The 18,624-nt window shown below is 41.7% G+C and overlaps 1 protein-coding gene across 8 annotated transcripts in view; it reads right to left on the bottom strand.

Moving 5' to 3' along the window:
* Positions 1 to 18,624, bottom strand: part of LOC105493844 (anoctamin 4) — a 380,690-nt gene that overhangs the window by 113,392 nt on the left and 248,674 nt on the right. For all 8 annotated transcript variants that reach the window (XM_011761778.2, XM_071071254.1, XM_011761784.3 and 5 more), the window contains one exon: positions 14,663 to 14,794. In XM_011761778.2, the coding sequence (XP_011760080.2) occupies positions 14,663 to 14,794 (132 nt within the window). The remainder of the gene's footprint in view (positions 1 to 14,662; positions 14,795 to 18,624) is intronic.

The following is an 18,624-nucleotide window of genomic DNA, read 5'->3' on the forward strand; positions in this document are numbered from 1 at the left end:
TCTGATCTGAGTCATGGGTCTCATTTTTACATGAGCTGAGTTGTTCTGAGTGTTGACCAAATGGACAGATGCATCTCTGTCCCTGCTGTTCATTTATATTGCTGTGAGCAGCAAAGTCCTAGCAACTCTGCCAAGCATCTGCAAAATCTAGAAGTTGGTAAAATTTATCTTCCATGATCCCCTTGTTTTCATTGCTCTTTTTTGGCCCTCCACCATCTTTGTGGCATCCTCTATCTGCCCCTGCTACAGCCAAAATACTTCATCTGTATCTCTTGCTTCCTCTTCTTATTTTCAATAAACTATTCGTAATGGGGTGTCAATAAAGAATGACATTAAAATTTTCATCTTTCCAAGGGACACTTTTATTTTAATTGAGGATGACTTTAGCCAAAGGATTAAAGTTCAAACTGTAAAATTCCAGGTATTAGGGAGTGTGCTGTCTATTAAGTTATCTCTGATTTCCCCTTCCTTCCTCTTATCTATAATACAATGCCAGAACAGAGACTCTGCAAACTACATTTCTGCATTGCTGTCTGTCTCTCTGATATGCTCTGTCAGTACAGGGCATGAGAGGGAGACTGGCGGGGAGAACAGGTTATAGGACCTTGGTCCTTCTTGTTTGCCTGCCTGTTCCTGTCACCAATGATCCTCCGACCTCACAATGGCAGCTGGTTCCAGTTTCCAGCTTAAAAGCAACACTCCCCAAACTAGGCTCACTCCATTGCCCCATATCTTTGAGGGCCCAGCACCACAAGGGCAGAATCTCCTACTTAGGAGTCCGAGGCTCAGCTCCACAGGGCCTCTCTGAGCATCTTGGTTCCAATAACCCCAACCTCTTCATTTTGCTCCCCCAACTCTAGAGGCAGTAGCTGCTTCACTTCCTGCAGTTATCTTCTGCGTGGCTTCAGTATTTCCTTTGTGACACTGTAGTTCTTTACTTTCCCACAGTAACCTTTTTTGTTAAAATAACTGCCAGGTTTCAGTTTTCCTGAATGAAACCTGAGTGGTACAGAGATCTAGAAAAAGAAACATTCTTTGGAGAGGAAACCTCCTTTTCTGAGAAACTACACACCACAGAAGCAGCCATCTACCTATCCAGCTTGGTAATCTGTTAAGAATATCACCCAAGTATAAAGATAGATTTTTGATTTGGAATTTTCAAATATTCCAGTTTCAAGTGTGACTTCTATCCTACAGAGATTTTCTCTCTTCTGCCCAGGTCTTTGTTAACTTGCATGGAAAATTCCTTTTCTAAAAATATGCTAGGTGTTCAAAACAAAACATTTACCATTTCTTTCTAATGAGAATATTCAAAAACTTCTCTTCCAGATATTTTGAAATATACAATACATGATTGTTAATTCTAGTCATCCTATTATGCAATAGATCACTAGAACTTATTCCTCCTATATAAATATGTGCAATTACATATCAATCATAAAAAACAGTATGAGACACCATGTGAGCCCTGTAAGCTCACAGACTGATGTGCCATACAAATGTGACAAAATAAAACAATATTAATATGAGGTATTCCTGACCATACTGTCTTATTAGTCCCAATTTGCTGCTTTGAAAATTTATCTCTACTTATTACCATGTTACTGACATTCTCCCTGCCTGGAGAAAGAGTATAATTCCCTAGCATATTGATACTACACTTGGTCATAAGGCTTGTTTTGGCACACGGAGTGTGAGGAGACGTGATATATGCCACATCTGAGTGGAAATTTCAAGCCAATGTGTGGTTGTGCCATTACTTTTTCCCTCTGCTATGAGAATGCATGTCTTAAAGACTGCTTCTTCAGTCCAGATTCCATGATAAAGGAATCATGTGAGGCAGAGCCTCAGTTGACCCATTGTTAATATGCTATGTGAGCTATAAATAAACTGTGCAAGTCACTGAGATTTGAGGGTTGTTACTGTGGCAGAACCCAGCAGAACCTGGCTGACACAGTCACTAACCCAACAACGATAATCCTGTAATTTATGGCTTTGCCTGAAGAGGATGAGTGTTTTCTTTTTCCCTGATGGAGAAGCTGTGGCAATCCATAAAATAAAGTGATAGGAGAGAGGGCTGAGGTTTGTGGGGAGGAGAGCAACATAGGAAGAGGAAAGAAAAACTGTACAGGCTGGGGCAGAGGAGGAATGATTTTGTCAACAGAAGGAGGATGACGTTTGAGTAAGGAAGGAGAGGAAAGGCTGCTGATAAATGGATGCTGAGGACATGGTTTCCCTTTGTGTCCTTTGAGAAACTTAGTAAAGACTGGAACTCCCTTCTAATTACTTTTGGCTGCTGAATTCGGCTTCGTGAACATAGTCATGAAAACAAGTAACTGATATAACAATCAGTGCCATAATTAAAGCATTTACAGAGGCTAATGGGCCCAGAAGTCTAACGTTGTCTGCATGAGACATAAGATGTTTCATAAAGAAGATGACACCTGAACTTGTTAAAGAACAGGATATTATCAGAGAGTGAGAGGAAGGAGAGCACACCTCAGGAAGAAGGAAAAATAGTCATGGAATATTTAGGTCACTTCCATTCCCATGCTGCAGGAGTACCAGTCCGAAAGGCTGGGGGGAGAAGGGAAGAAGCTAAAAAGGTAGTTTTGTGTGCCATGTGAAGGAATTTAAGCTTTATCTCTAAGGTCCTGGGGAATCATTAAAAGCTGTTAAGCAAGGAAGCAATGTTACTACAAGTGGCACTACTGGGCATTATTCACTCCTGCAGGTGCACAGCCAAGAGTATGAGGAAGGGTTGACCCTGCCCGTACTCTGCTGGCCAATCCATGGGCTATGAATATTCTTAGAGGAAGGATGTCCTCCTTCTAACTGTGCACAAGTACTGTAGGAACCAGTGGTAGCAGCCTTGCAAATGTCCTGTGACATGAATGGGGTAGACAGATTTGGGAGTGAGGAAAGACAGAGGAGGTGAAGAGACTGTTGTAATTGTTCATCTAACTGGCTGCTTCCACTAAGGCAATGGCAGTGAGGTTGGAAAGGAGGAGAAGGGCTGAAAGAATTTGGTGGTGATGGTGGGCAGCAAGGAAGATGGGAGCGTCAAGGTTGGTCAACATGCAGTGGTAAAATCACTCATCTAGAATGGGAAACACCAAACTGATGGTGTGGGTGTTGTATCAGGGGTGAGGAAAGTGGGAAGTGAAAAGAATCAGGTTTTTCCCCACAGATAAAGACATTTCTAAGACATAGTCTTGAATTAGTGGCTATTTGAATAAACTACCATCTTCAGAGTTTACAGGTTTAACAACTCCTTCTCCCCAGTGCCACTCCTGGTTGTCAGTCAGAAGCAGGCCCAGAAATGACCCTCCCCCAGCTGCTCAGGGTGGTTTCCTACTTCGACCAAATGTGCAACTCAGGTAGGTGACTTACTCCTCTGTGTTCCACTTCTCTCAACGGAAATAACAATCCCAGTAGTCTCCCAGGTAGCCTGGTGTCTAGTGGGCAGTCAACTTTTGTCAGGTTGTATTATGGAAGGAGCATGGGTTTGCAATGAGACGGATTTGGGTTCTAACTCCAAGTCTGTTTGTTACTAGGCAACCCTGGCTTAAAGTATTTAATGTTTCTGAGTTTCCGTGCTTCCTTCTGTAAAATTACGTTTCAGGGTTTTTGCAAGGGTCAAAAGAGATAATGTGGAAGGCACGCAGTGCACAGCCTGGCACAGAATACTGATCAATGAGGCACCAGAGTGTCTACCCGCCTATGAAGTACTAGGTTTTCCTCACCTCTGCTCTTCCTTGTCTCCTCTCAATACTGCTGTTTCCAAAGACTTAATGCACAGAGTGACTACATACGTATACTATAGCAACAGATGTAATCCTAGTTCCCTTCCTTCCTCTTTAGGTTAACCCCTCCCTATTTTACTATACCTAAATTTGACAACTCTTCCCCCTTCCTATAGGTGTTTTAAATTGCCTTTTACCATTCTGATAAGGAAAATAGCCTCTTGACTATCAAACTTAACATGCCAAAGTTAAAATTTTAAATAAATTTTAAATAAAAATATACATGCACACATGAATATACATCAACCTATTGTACAAATTTTTCTACTCTGTATAAATTTTTCTACTATGGTACAATATGTGGCACATAATAGGCATTGAAAGTGTTTGGTAAATGAATGAACTGATAAGCAGAAAAACAAACTATGTATGCACAGAAGACAAATGTCATAAAATATTTCCAAGTGACCTATTCACAGATGTTCTCACAAATATTAAGGTAACAGACCCAACTAACTACTGGGCCCCCAGACACCCAGAGGTACGCTTTTCCCACCTGATTAGGTGACCTCTTTGTCCCTTTAAAGTCATTAAATTATGTCCTACTTAAAAGGAGCCGCATGATCTTGAGAAGCACAAATCTCAAGATGTGTGGCTTTTTTCATTTTCATTTCAGTTTAAGACTTTCCAGAACATAGATATGTTTCCCCTGACTCTATGGATCAATACAAACAACCTGAATATTGAGGATCCTAATGCCAAATAAGTAACTGCAATAAAACAAGTGTTCAGAGACTGCTTTAAGTCATCGAGGCACTAAAAGAACCTTAATCCTACCTAAATCAATCTTGGTACCTCTGCCTGAAGGATTCTCTAAAGATTTCAGATTGATGAAAACAACAAAAAAACTCTCAGTTCTTTGAAACAAAAATACAGTAAAAGGCACATGTTAGAAGAATCACTGTCTTCCGATATCTATGCTGAGAGAGTTGAAAAGCAAATAGTCATATGTTACGGACACATAAAACGTTAAATGGCAAAGTGTCTGGAACACTGAGTAACATTGGGCTTAAAAGTAAAGCAATTCCAGTTCAGGACAGTTATGAGCCTTTGCAAAATCAGTCTCTGTCACCTCAAACTTTCCCATTACACACCAACTGCGACTTTGCAGAGATTCTCCCAAGGATTCTCAGTATACTGCTGTTTGTGGTAATAACGATAACGATAGCTATCATTTGTTGATTTGTTCAGTGCTTTCTATGTGCCAGGTACTGGACTAAGTCAATTTTTTTTTTTTTTTTTTTTGAGATGGAGTCTTGCTCTGTTGCCCAGACTGGAATGCAGTGGCACCATCTCGGCTCACTGCAACCTCTGCCTCCCAGATCCAAGTGATTCTCCTGTCTCATCCTCCTGAGTAGCTGGGACTACAGGCTTGCACCACCATGCCTGGCTAAAATTTTTTTTTTTTTTTTTTTTTTTTTTTTTTTTAGTAGAGAGGGGGTTTCACAATGTTGGCCAGGCTGGTCTCAAACTCCTGGCTGCAAGCAATCTGCCTGCGTTGGTCACCCGAAGTGCTGGAGTTACAGGTGTGAGCCACCGTGCCAGGGTCTAAGTCTTTTACATATGTCATTTCATTTAGTGTCCCCAAATCCTACTGACATTTTCCTCTCTCTGTCTCTCTCTTCTTTCCTTCTTTTTTTCCATCAAAACTTTCCTGTCCTCTGTCCCAGCCCTTGGCACTTTTTGGATTGGGACATTTGTACAGCTGTGATAGGCAATATTAGGGCCCTCCAAAGATATCCACATCCTCATCCTCAGAATGCTAAGTAATATGGCAAAGAGGAATTCATGATGCAGATGGAATTAAAGTTGCTAATCAGCTGACCTTAAGACAGGGAGATTAGCTGGATTATTCAGATAGGTACAATGTAATCACAAGGGTCCCTAAAAATGGAAGAATAAGGCAAAAGGGTCACAGAAGAAAAAGATGTGGGGACAGAAGCAAAGGCAGAGTGATGTAACGTGAGAAGCACTCAACTACCCTTGCTGGCTTTAAAGATAAGGGAAGAAGCCACATTCTACGTTTTTGAGATGCTGCATCAAGATCAGAGAACTTGGCTCCAGAGTCCTGGCTCTGTCCCCCAGTGGTAACAATGCCAATTCTGCCTTGCTCCTTTCTTGTTCTCTTTGGTCTCACAAATATTCCCCGGGTGCCCCGTGCTCCCAGACACATAGCTCCTACCCTCAGGTAGCTCACAGTCTAAGAGGAGATGAAAGTAGGAGTCCAAAGCCATGTGATTTTATTTCACATAAAATCTGCACCTTTTAAAGACAGATTTTATTTCAATGGGTCTTTCAATAATATCTGTTTCATACACACACAGTACACAAGTTAAAACATTTTGTGTACAACACAAAAACTTTGCAAAGAAGTGGGTCAATGCTGAGTTATATGTGGCATGTATTTTCATTATTGATTTTGAAAAGATAGAAACTTGAAAAACTAGAAATACATCATGTTTCACACGGATGACTGCAGTCGCCAGAGCAGTCGGAACGACACTGTCAAAAGTTAGTCAGACCACGTCATTCCTCTGTAAAAGCCCACAGGCCTTAGGAATCAGGCTCCCTCCCAGCCTCTAACTCATCACTATTGTTATTCTCCTTGGCATTTCTGCTCCAGTCACAGGTCTTTGTTCTCTTTCCCAAACACAAGCAGAGCTTCTCCCAGATTAGGGCCTTTGTTTTGTTTTCTGTTCCCCTCTTGGAACTCTCTCTCTGCCCTTCTCACCTGCAAGTTTTTTTCCAATCACACCTTCTGGAGGAGGCCTGCCTTGAAGAATAGAAACACTGTCTTTCAGAAATACAACCCTGCACCCCCACTCCCAAGCAGTACTCCCCATTCCCCTCACAACACCCTCTTTTTCTCTGTTCCCATAGCATTTATCCCCTTTTCACTTGCTTTTAAATTGGCTTCAAAAAATGTAGTGTACCTCAGCACACTAGTAGTGACTTTTGAGGCTGGATAATTTTTTGTTGTGGGAAGCTGTTGGGTACATTATAGGATGTTTAGCAGCATCCTTGGCCTCTACATATTAGACCAGTCACAATCTCCACTCCGAACTTGTGACAACCAAAAATTTTTCTAGACATTGCCAAATCACCCCTCATTGACAACTGCTGGTTTATAATTTATTACCAGTTACACCCAGCTAAACTGTAAGCTCCAGGAGGGCAGGAGTTTTTGCCTTTCTGTTTACTGTTGATCTCCAAGCACCCAGAACAACAACTGGTATGGAATATGTGGATGAGTGAATATATATTTAAACATATGCACACATAGCATAGCATAAATTTCATATTCTTCTCTTAAGAAGTAGTCAGTATTTAATTTAATCTCAATTTTTATGGGTGTTTACAAAAAAAATAACAGTAATGATAAAAATACAGAAAACGCAGGGAAGAACATTTTTTCTGTCTATATCTAGCACATTTTTCTGAAAGACAATTAGAATTGATCTATTTCTTGAAAGAATGTCCTGTATATCTATTATAAAAAGTAACATGACTCTTTTTGCATATTTCATTTTTTCTGTCTACCAGCAGAAAACCTTTATTATAGGTATTGACCTTAGAAAGTAATTGCCTCAAGGGTGTCATCGCTAATGCCATTTTAAGAATGAAGGGCAATGATACTTAAGCAGGGCAACATTCACAGGCACAGAGGTGAAGAGAAATAAATTAATTCTTAAATGGACTTGGCTGTCATAGTCATCAGATTCAAATAGAGTTTAATTTATCACAGAGAATGGGTGGCCCTGCCTGAATGGTGTCATGTGATGGAAGACAGTAGAACCATGGTTTTTAAGGCTGGAGAAAAGGGGTATGATTTTGTACCCATCCCACCACTACCACCAGGGGAAATTTGGCAGTGTCTGGAAACATTTTTGATTCTCCTACAACTAAAGGGTTGGAGAATGCTACTAGCATCTAGTGGCTAGAGAGGCAAAAGATGCTGCTTAATATCCTACACTACACAGGACTCTTCCCTACAACAAAGAGTTATTCAGCCCCAATGCCATTAGTGCTGCAGCTGAGAAATCTCACAATAGAGCCTAATGCTTATGAGGGTGAGACCTAGAGCCTCCCTGTTCGAATTTGAATTCCTGCTCTATCACTCAGACGAACCGCGACTGTTTATTTGGCAAATCTGCTTCTATTTTTCTTCTGGACACACAGGTAGACTAGTTATCTCAGCATTACTACATGACTAAGTTCTAGACCACGGAATGTGTGTGAAAGTGGTCTAGAACTTAGGCCTAGTTCTAAGTTCTTAGGCCTGGTCCACAAAAATTTTCTTAAAAATCACTCATCTCTCTTTTTCCTTGTCTGTAAGGGATTTAGGGGATGGCAGAATAACAAGATAACAGTAGGCTGGGTACCTGAATGACTACATGAATCAGTCATATGCCTCATTCCCCAGAGTGACCCACACTAGACAGTGCTGTGAACAAGTAAACTTCCATGCTGTTCTACTGATGATATTTGGGAGTTATTTAGACAGGTGGCCTAGCCTAGGTATACGACCTATAGCAGGTTCTTTGACCATTTTGTTCCTCACTTTTCTCATCCGTAAATTGGTAATAATAATGATACCTCAGCCCTCAAAGTATTGTTTGAGTATTAAACTTCTTAAAATAGTGTCTGGCATATAGTAAGAATTTTTCTACCTGTGGACCCACCTTGGTAAGCCCATATAAAGTGATCAAGTAGCATTTGTATGTTGACTTGTACCCCCTCAGGTTTGCTTTTTTTTCTCCTTAAATACAGTTATATTTTCAAACAGAATGCTAGGCTATTTGTTTGTTTGCTTGTTTATTTGTTTTGAGAGACAGGGTCTCGTTCTGTTGCCCAGGCTGGAGTATGGTGGCATAATCATGGCTCACTGAGCCTCAACCTCCTGGACTCAAGTGATCCTCCCAGCTCAACCTCCCAAGCAGCTGCAACTACAGGCGTGCACTGCCACGCACTGCTAATTTTAAATTTTTGTAAAGACAGGTGTCACTGTGTTGCCTAGGCTGATCTTGAATTCCTGAGCTCAAATGATCCTCCCATCTCAGCCTTCCAAAGTGCTGGGATTACAGGGGTGAGACACTGTGACTGGCAGGTATTTGTTTTTTAATTGATTCTCAACTTTCATATTTTTGTACAATGCAGTTAAAGAATAAAGGTTTACAATTAGATTATTCTGTGCTGTCTTTCTGACTTCAATCCTCACTCCTTCATCTAGTAGACAAGTATTGTGTGCCAATTTTATGCTAGGTATTGTGTTAGGTATTGGAGATACAATCATGGGCAAAAACAGATATGGTCTATGGCTCCACAGAGTACACAGTTTACCTAGGCAGACAGGCATTAATCATATGCTACTCAAATCATTATAGCATTTCAATTGTTAAAAAAATGTTATCTAGGAAACATTAAAACAGTATAGAACAGAAACCCAATCTTTGGAAGGATTGGTGGGGAAGGAGAGGGCCAGGGGAGGCTTCCATAGCAAGAGTCTTTGGAGCTGAGTTCTGGAGGAGGAACAACAGCATACTAGGTGAAGAAAGAAGGAATCAGGAGAGGAAACAGCATGGGCAAATGTCCTGGGGCAGAGTATATTCAAAGAGCTGAGAGAGGCTGCATGTGTCTGGATTATAACAAATGAAGGGTGGGAGGCAAGAAAGACAGATGAGGCTGGAGAGGGGATGGCAGTGCAGGTAGGCATTTGAGGGCTTCTAAGTCATAGTAATAATTTTGGTGTCTATTCTAAAGTTGTTAAAGAGTGAAGTGACATGATTAGATGCATATGTTGAAGACACCATGCAGTATGCACTTGAGAGAATGGATTAGCGGTGACAAGAGTACAAGCAGGGAGACCTGTAATATTATTTCTGGATTTCAAGTGAAATACAGTGACAAAGTCTGAAGTATAAAGATACTTAGGATGTAAAATCATCAATCCGTGGAGATGTATAACTTGTAGGAAGTAGAGATGAGAGAGGTGTCTAGAATAGTTTCCAGACTCCAGTTTCAGCAACTGGACAAATATTAGTGCTGTTTACTGAGACAGGGAACAATGGAGGTAGGCTACATTTGAAAAGAAGGTATTTTGGATTTGGTTTGAGATGAGTGTGCAGTCAGCTAACTTCACATCATCTTTATTCTTTACTCACATGATTCTCCTACTTTCGTTTCTATCTATTCATTTATTTTTTCATTTAAAAAATCATTATTAAGCACTTACTATGGGATTAAAAAATGGGTGAGACAGACATAGTCTTTCAAGGAGTCTCTAGTCTTGGAGAAAGTAATTAAAATGGGTGGTACTATTGATTAAGGAAAAGAAAAATATTACTAAAACATAGATGAATACACCTCAACCAGAATTGGGGGTGGAGGTTGGAAAATCTTGGAAGATTTTTCAGTGAGAAATGTCTTTGATGAAACACTTAATAAACGTTCAATGTTTTTCTCTCCTTGTATTTTTTTTTCACTACTTTCATGCCCTCCTCCCACTCACCCCCTAACCAACACACTTATATATATATACATATTTTTTTTTTTTTTTTGAGACGGAGTCTAGCTGTCTCCCAGGCTGGAGTGCAGTGACATGATCTTGGCTCACTGCAAGCTCCGCCTCTCGGGTTCATGCCATTTTCCTGCCTCAGCTTCCCAAGTAGCTGGGACTACAGGCGCATGCCACCACACCCAGCTAATTTTTTGTATTTTTTAGTAGAGATGGGGTTTCACCACGTTAGTCAGGATGGTCTTGATCTCCTGACCTCGTGATCTGCCCTCCTCGGCCTCCCAAAGTGCTGGGATTACAGGCATGAGTCACCGCACCTGGCCTAAATTTCTATTATTATCTTTTATTCCAAGACAATACGAAACATTCTGGAAAACTAAGAAGTCACATGGGATTTTGGACTATATTTGGAAAGCCAGGAATATCATGTTATAATTCCCAGAGTTTATTAACCAGCTACTTCTGATTAATTTAAATCCATTAATGTCACTCTCAACGCATCCTTAGGGAATTCTTTTCTGATTGTACCCAACAATTGTTTCCAATTTGACAGCCAGCATTCTTCAAGTCATACTTTTACACGCCCATCAGAGGAATGTTATCCATGTGACATGACAATTTTCAAAGAGAAATAAATCCTCACCACCCATAATATTCAAGACACTGATTTAATTTTTCACCTCTTATTTGCGTGATAGAACTGCCTCTATTCTCTTGGTCCCACTGAGGTCTGGTTCTTTGGTTTGCTTCATTCTGGCTGTCCTCTGCTTTTTCTTCCTTGATTCTTCTGTCTTGATATCTCATCTTCCACTAATCACTCTCTTTTTTTCAAACTACACTAGGTCCTCCTCACACCCTATGCTCTTACTCACAGAAGGCTACTTGTGGTTCCTCAAAACACTCCATTCTGTTTCGCGCCTTTGTTCATTTATACACATATTACTGTCTCCTCTTGGGATACTTTTTGCCTCTTACCTACTTGGGCAAGTCTTATCCTTCAAGACCTGTATCAAACATTCTCTGCTTTATGATCAATCCTCATCACTTACCAACCTCCTTCTAAATCTGGAGAATTGAGTATCCCCCCTCTTAAGTCACACCCATCATACTGTTTACAATTATTTAAAATAGTCTGCATCTTTACTACACCAGGGTCCAGACTGCGTATTGTTCATCTTCATATCCTCTTTGCCCAGACAGTGCCTGGCAAGAAGTGAACACTAAATTAGTGACTATTAAATAAATCAATTATTTGACAAATTAATACCAAAGCATGTCAAAAGGGCTTCTCAAATATGTGAGAGAGATGGCTGAATATCCCTAATCCAATCATCCCTCATTTATTATATATTTTTAAGTGCTTCTAAAAATATGATTCTCAGTTCTAGTCCCTAGAAATTCTACTGGGTGTCCAAGGGCTTCTGACTTTAAGAATTACACTGAGAAGTATTGTTCTAAAGCAAGAACATTGTAGAATACAAACAGCATGAAGAGAGGAGGTGGAAAACCCTTCTCTTCCATACACCTATAGCCCTTTGAAGTGAAACAAAATACCAGAGCACACATCACATACTTCACTAATTTATCCATCCATCTATCCATATATATATTCATAATTTTTTCTTCCATTTACCTATATCCCATATATCCTCCCTTTGAAGTGAAATAAAATCTCAGAGTACATACCACTTACTTCATTTATTCCTCTATTCATTTATACATCTACACAAGCACTCCTATACCCATCCATGTATCTATTCAGCCATCCATCCATCCATCCATCCATCCATTCGGTGACCTATCCATGTATATACCCAACCATCCATTCAGTGACCTATCCATATACACTGTCCATCCATCCACCCATCCATCCATCCATCCATCCATCCATCCATCCAGTGACCTATCCATGTACATACCCAACCATCCATTCAGTGACCTATCCATATATACTGTCCATTCATCCACCCATCCATCTATCCACCCACCCACCCATCCATCCATCCATCCATCCATCCATCCATCCATCTGGTGACCTATCCATGTATATACCCAACCATCTATTCAGTGACCTATCCATATACACTGTCCATCCATCCATCCATCCATCCATCCATCCATCCATCCATCCACCCATCCACCCACCCACCCATCCATCCATCCATCCACCCACCCACCCACCCATCCATTCATCTATCCAGTGACTATCCATGTATATACCCAACCATCCATTCAGTGACCTATCCATACACACTATCCATCCATCCATCCATCCATCCATCCATCCATCCATCCATCCACCCACCCACCCACCCATCCATCCATCTGGTGATATATCCATGTGTCCACTCATCCATCCAGTGACCTATCCATGTATCCATCCATCCATCCATCCATCCATCCATCCATCCATCCAGTGACATATCCATGTATCCACTTATCCATCCAGTGACCTATCCATGTATCCATCCATGCATCCATCCACCCAGCAACCTATCAGTGTATCCATCCATCCATCATCCACAATTTCTGATACCCTTCTGCACTGTGCTAGGCACTCTATCAAACAGGTGAGAAGCACAGGGAAAATCTGCCTGTAAACCAGTCACCATTCCAGAAGAATTAGGGAAACAACTCATTGTCTAAAAAACTTCCAAGATGAACAAGAGAGACATGGTAGGGGTTTAAATTAAGTGTGGGAACACATCAGCTTTTTTTTCTGTCTTTTTCTCTTAAGAAAACACCCTAATCTCTGAATTAATATTATGTCCCTTCCAGTTCCCAGTTTCTCTTGAGGATCGAACTAAGATTTTGAGGCCAGTCTGTGAATTTCATGTTTGCTTCAATGACCCTTTCAAATGTTCACATACTGCAGCTGGGTTGGCTTCAATCTGACCTGTGGGGATCAGTTCGGCTATTTCAGAGGCATACAGAATTGCTTCCCCTGCATTAGACTGCTCTTTACTATTACACATTTTTGATGCAGAACATCTATTCTTTGATTTTTCCTTTCCCCTTTGCCCTGCAGAGCTCCACAGACTTTAACTGATTTTCCGTTGCTGAAATATGTCCCTACCTGGCACTCCCTGCAACTTCTTGAAAACTGCCATTTGGTTTACTTTTGTTTTTTTTTGTTTGTTTGTTTTTTTGTTTTTGAGTCTCGCTCTGTCACCCAGGCTGGAGTGCAATGGCACAATCTCGGCTCACTGCAACCTCCACCTCCCAGGTTCAAGCAATTCTCCTGCCTCAGCCTCCTGAGTAGCTGGGATTACAGGTGCACACCACCACGCCCAGCTAATTTTTGTATTTTTAGTAGAGATGGGGTTTCACCATCTTGGTCAGGCTGGTCTCGAACTCCTGACCTCGTGATCTGACTGCCTCTGCCTCCCAAAGTGCAGGGATTACAGTCGTGAGCCACCATACTCAGCCTGGTTTACTTTCTCGCAAAATCAGCAAGTTTTTTTTTTTTTTTTTTAATCTATCACCCCTTTCTTCCCCTTCAGATAAGTCATTTTTACTGAGGCTGTCACCACTGCTGGAGCAGGAGGGTCTGGAATTCCTGATCTTGTTGCAAGGAAGGTGGGGCCGACCTGATCTCTGCCCCCACTGGAGGCTGTGTTTACAGTCTCCAGCACACGGCAGGCTTTTCTGTCCTCCTGCCTGCCCTGCCCTGCATCCAGCCATCATCTCTTGTCATCTCAGAAGCTTCAGAGTAAATTCTCTTTCATTTTTTCAGTTCCTCACAGGCTCAGTTACTTAGCCAACTTGTTTTTCTTCCCCACATGTCAAAAGTGACAAATAACTGTTCTGAGACAGTCTGACAAACGAGTCAGCAAGTGGCCTGCCAGGTGATGTGGCTTTTCCTAAGGCAACCCTGTGAATTGCTGAAGAAAGGGGAACTGAGAAGTGAACCAAGATAAAACAAAAACCAGAAAACCAAAAACCCTCTCTCTGCTTGATCGGAAAAGGTGTAGGCCACTCCTCCTGTCTGCTGGCTGGATGCGGATGAGCCTGCAGGGGGCTCCATGCACAGGGGGTTGGCAGAGCAATGAGAATGACAGAGCCTGGGTCACTGCCTTTCTGTGGAGAAGATCATTTACCCAACACACACATGAGCAAGCATTGTGTCATCTTAAGCCACTGGGATGCAGGGATTGTTGGTTACAGCAGTTATCTTCCCCTGACTGAAATAAAAGGGATATGAACACTCAACGAGACTTTTAGGGGAGAAGGGCACTACGCTGTTCCTTCCTCATGCCCAGCAATCAAAGGCATGCAGGGTGAGGCTTTACTACAGCTGCACATCCTTAGTAAAACAGGGGCTTTAACATGGAATACTCACTGATGGATCCTTTGCTGGCTGAAAGGGGCAGTGTAGCAGTCATTCTCCTCCAGGTCTGGCAGTGTCTCCTTGTCCAGCCTCATTGGCTTCTTAGGTAACCATCTCCGAAACCTGCTTATTTGTTTATCGATCCTGTGGTACATGGAAGGCAAGACCAAAGGGTACAGCATGTCAGCATCACCCTGAAACACAGGAGGGAAGTCTCCACAGAGCCACAAGTATCATACCACACATTCCAGGCCCTCTCACTGCACTCATGATATCCTTGTTTTAGATGGAAAGAAGAGAGCCAGAACTCTAGTGTTGTTCTGATTTCACCAAGTGGCCTCAATATTATTACTGTTTGTGAAATAGCAGCTGTGAGTTAGATGTCCACCCACATGCCAATAATAAATGACCAAGCAGTCCTAACAAGGCTGGAAAGCTCTGAAAAGGATTCCAACAGTCCCTTAAGCAAGCAGCAGAGACCTTAACTTACATTCTGTAGGTTCTAAAAAATTCATTTTGTGTTTGGAAAACATCTGAGGGCAGAGAAGAGCTCTAGCTGTAGTTAACTTTGGGGAGGGGGTGCTGGCATGTATCCTGGGGGTTGTGCACAGACAGCTCCATGCCATGATTTGCTTCCTGCCTCTCCCACCTCCCCCAGCAGCCTCTCAGCAGGCAGCAGGATTTTTGGCTTTCATAGATCTCTTTTTAAGCTGGCTCCATGGTTCTCATGGTGCTCCTAGGGCGTCGTGACACACATGTGTCACTCTAATGAAGCCAAGTCAGTGAAAACAACAGTATTCTAAAAGTGGTTTTCAGCCACAGTTTTCTCTCTGGCTATCTCCCTGGTCCCTCAGTTCCACTGACTTCTGCTGATGAAAACATCTGGCTTCCAAGTGAACAGCTCCCAATCACTGTTCACAGAAAAACACCAGAAGGAGCAAAAACCACACCAAACTTTAAAATGATAGCACTACCTCAAGTGTCTATACTACTGGAAAAAAAAAATCTTCTAAATGTATTAACTGAAAACACATGGAATTTGGTCATGCTTTATTTTTTTCCTAATTAAAACAATATATTTACATGGCAATGTACTCTTTTCAGTGAACGTTATGGCTAATTTTCTGTGTCAACTTGGCTAAGTTAAGGGATGCCCAGATAGCTGGCAAACATTATTTTGGGATGTGTCTGTGAGGTTGTTTCCTGAAGACATTAGTGTTTGAGATTGTAGACTTAGTAAAGAAGTTGGCCCTCACCAATGCAGGTGGGCACCATCTAATTCATTGAGGACCTGAATAGGACAAAGAAGTGGAGGCAGGATGAATGTGCTGTCTGCTTGAGATGGAACATCCATCTTCTCCTGCTCTTGGACATTGGCCTTCCTAGTTCTCAGGCCTTTGGACCAGAAATGGGACTTATGCTATCAGGTTTCCTAGGCCTCCTTCTTAAAAACTGCAGATTGCGTGACTTCTAGCCCTCCAGAATCTTATGAGCCAACAGTGCAAATCCCGGTCCAAGTCTGAAGGCTAGAGGACCAGGAGGACCGACGCCTAAGGACAGAGGAAGAGAGATGTCCCAGCTCAAGCAGCAGCAAATTCACTATTCCTCCATCTTCTAGTTCCACTCAATGGGTTGGATGGTACCGACCTGCATTGGGGAGGATCAGCTTCTTTACTAAGTCTGCTGATTTGAATGCTAATCTCTTCCGGAAACACTATGACAGACGCACCTCAAAATAATGTTTTACCAGCTATCTGGGCATCCTTTAGCCCAGTCAGGTTGAACATATAAAATTAACCAGCACAGTGAAACTCTCAGCTGAAGATGATATTATTTATGTAACCAATCAATTCCAAACTAAAAAATAATGGTAAACTTCTCTTTTACTATCTCCTTTATTCTCAGCATTGTTCCAGCCTCACCATGACCCCAACTCTGCTTGGTGGTGGCTGTCCTTCAGACTTCCAAAGGGTCAAACTGAGAAGAATCTCACAGTGGCTCTAGGACTCTCCTCCCAAAGAAAACCCTCCGCCCCAAAAGAAGTATACTTAAAATATAGTGAGATGATGGGCTTTGGAGAAGCAGCATGACACAGTAGGTGACAACATGAACTACGGGGCTGCAATGCCTAGATTCAAATCCTGGCTCTGTTAATATTAACAGCAGAACCTTGGGCAAGCAATTTGACTTTGCTGAGCCTCAGTTTCCTTATCTATAAAATGGGCATGATAATGATACCCAATTCATAGAGTTGTGATGATGAACTTATTAATACACATATAAAGTCTTTAGAACTGTCTGGTGTACAGGAAATGCTGGCTATTATTACTGTTTTTCTCTTTTTTCCAAAAATAAAAAATCGAGCAACCAGCTTGCCTCTTAACATTTCTGTTTTTTGCTTTTTAATTCAAAGTTAATTGTGTTTCACCAGCATCTATCACTTGTCTATGCTCAATGATTTAGTCCTTATATGGACTCATAAATTAGACTTCCTCAGCTAAGTTGGTGGCCTTCCCCATGGTTCTTGGCTTTATTTCATTTGATTGCCTTAAAACTCATTCAAGAAAGAGGACATTGGCCCAAAGGTTTTTTATTATAGAGCTTTTACCTCCCACACATCTCCAGTCTGCAGCACTAATCAGATCACACTTTGTAAAATTCACATTCCCACAGAATCTGGGCTCTGCGTGCAATGACTATGAATTGAATCCAGCTGGGTACAGTGCTTAAAGTGGATAAAAACAAACAAAAATGTAAAAAAAAAGTCAGGCATAACTACTCTACAGGAGTGAAATGGCAGCCTTCAGCAGCCAGCTGGTGGCACCACAATTTAATTGAAATGTGGAGATGATGAAAAGAGAGTAGAACAGGATAATTAAAATGATTAATTAATTGAAATATGTGAAAAAGAGGAAGCGAGAAGGAGGCAAGACGATGCTGCTTGGCATGGTAAAAGGAAGCTGAGATTTGTAACTGGGGTGCCTAAAACCTGGCTGTCTTGCGCCTCAGCTGTATGACCTTCCACAAGTTATTTACCCCTCAGAGCCTTCTTTTCCAAGGTTATAAAATAGAGGTAATAGTAACAATATTACTATCATCATTATCATCATCATCATCTTACTGACCTTACAGAGTGGTTAGTGGGCTCATAAAACATGGTGAGTATGAAATGCTTTGGAGAAGCTGCCAGACAGATAGCAAGCATTATTAATAATTTCTTAAGGACCACACAGGACTAACATAAAAGTGATGGAAAGCAAAGGAATTGGGCTTTTTTTTTAAACTGTGGAGGAAGAAAGACATTAAAAAGAACATCTTAAAAATAAAATCCCCGTGATCTGCCTGCCTTGGCCTCCCAAAGTGCTGGGATTACAGGCGTGAGACCAGTCTGGCCAACATGGTGAAACCCCATCTCTACTAAAAATACAAATATTAGCCAGGCATGGTGGTGTGTGCCTGTAATCCCAGCTACTTAGGAGGCTGAGGCAGGAGAATCACTTGAACCTGGGAGGCAGAGGTTGCAGTTAGCTGAGACTGCACCATTGTACTTCAGCCTAGGCAACAGAGTAAGACTCCATCTCATAAATAAATAAAATCCCCGAGACACTGGTTGGGCATGGAGATTAGAGGGTGTGAACTGGCCTTCACTGGGGAGCCTGAGCAGAAGCAGGTGGACAAAGCATGTTGTCCAGGTTCCATTACACATGCCTGTACATGCTGTGTGCACTTCACTATGACTAAACCAAACACTCAAACATGGTCAGCAGTTTGTGTCTTCTTCTGGTTACCAGAGTTTCCCCCACAAAGTTGTACACACCCTAACCCCCAGAACCTATGAATGTTATGTTACATGGCAAAAGGGACTTTGGAGATGTAAGGAAGGTTACCGACCTTAAGATAGGGAGAGCATCCTGGATGATTCAGATGGGCTCAAGTTAACCACATGAGACCTTTAAAAGCAGAACTTTTTCTGG

This window comes from Macaca nemestrina, chromosome 10 (assembly GCF_043159975.1).
Source record: "Macaca nemestrina isolate mMacNem1 chromosome 10, mMacNem.hap1, whole genome shotgun sequence".
NCBI classification, from domain to species: Eukaryota; Metazoa; Chordata; class Mammalia; order Primates; family Cercopithecidae; genus Macaca; species Macaca nemestrina.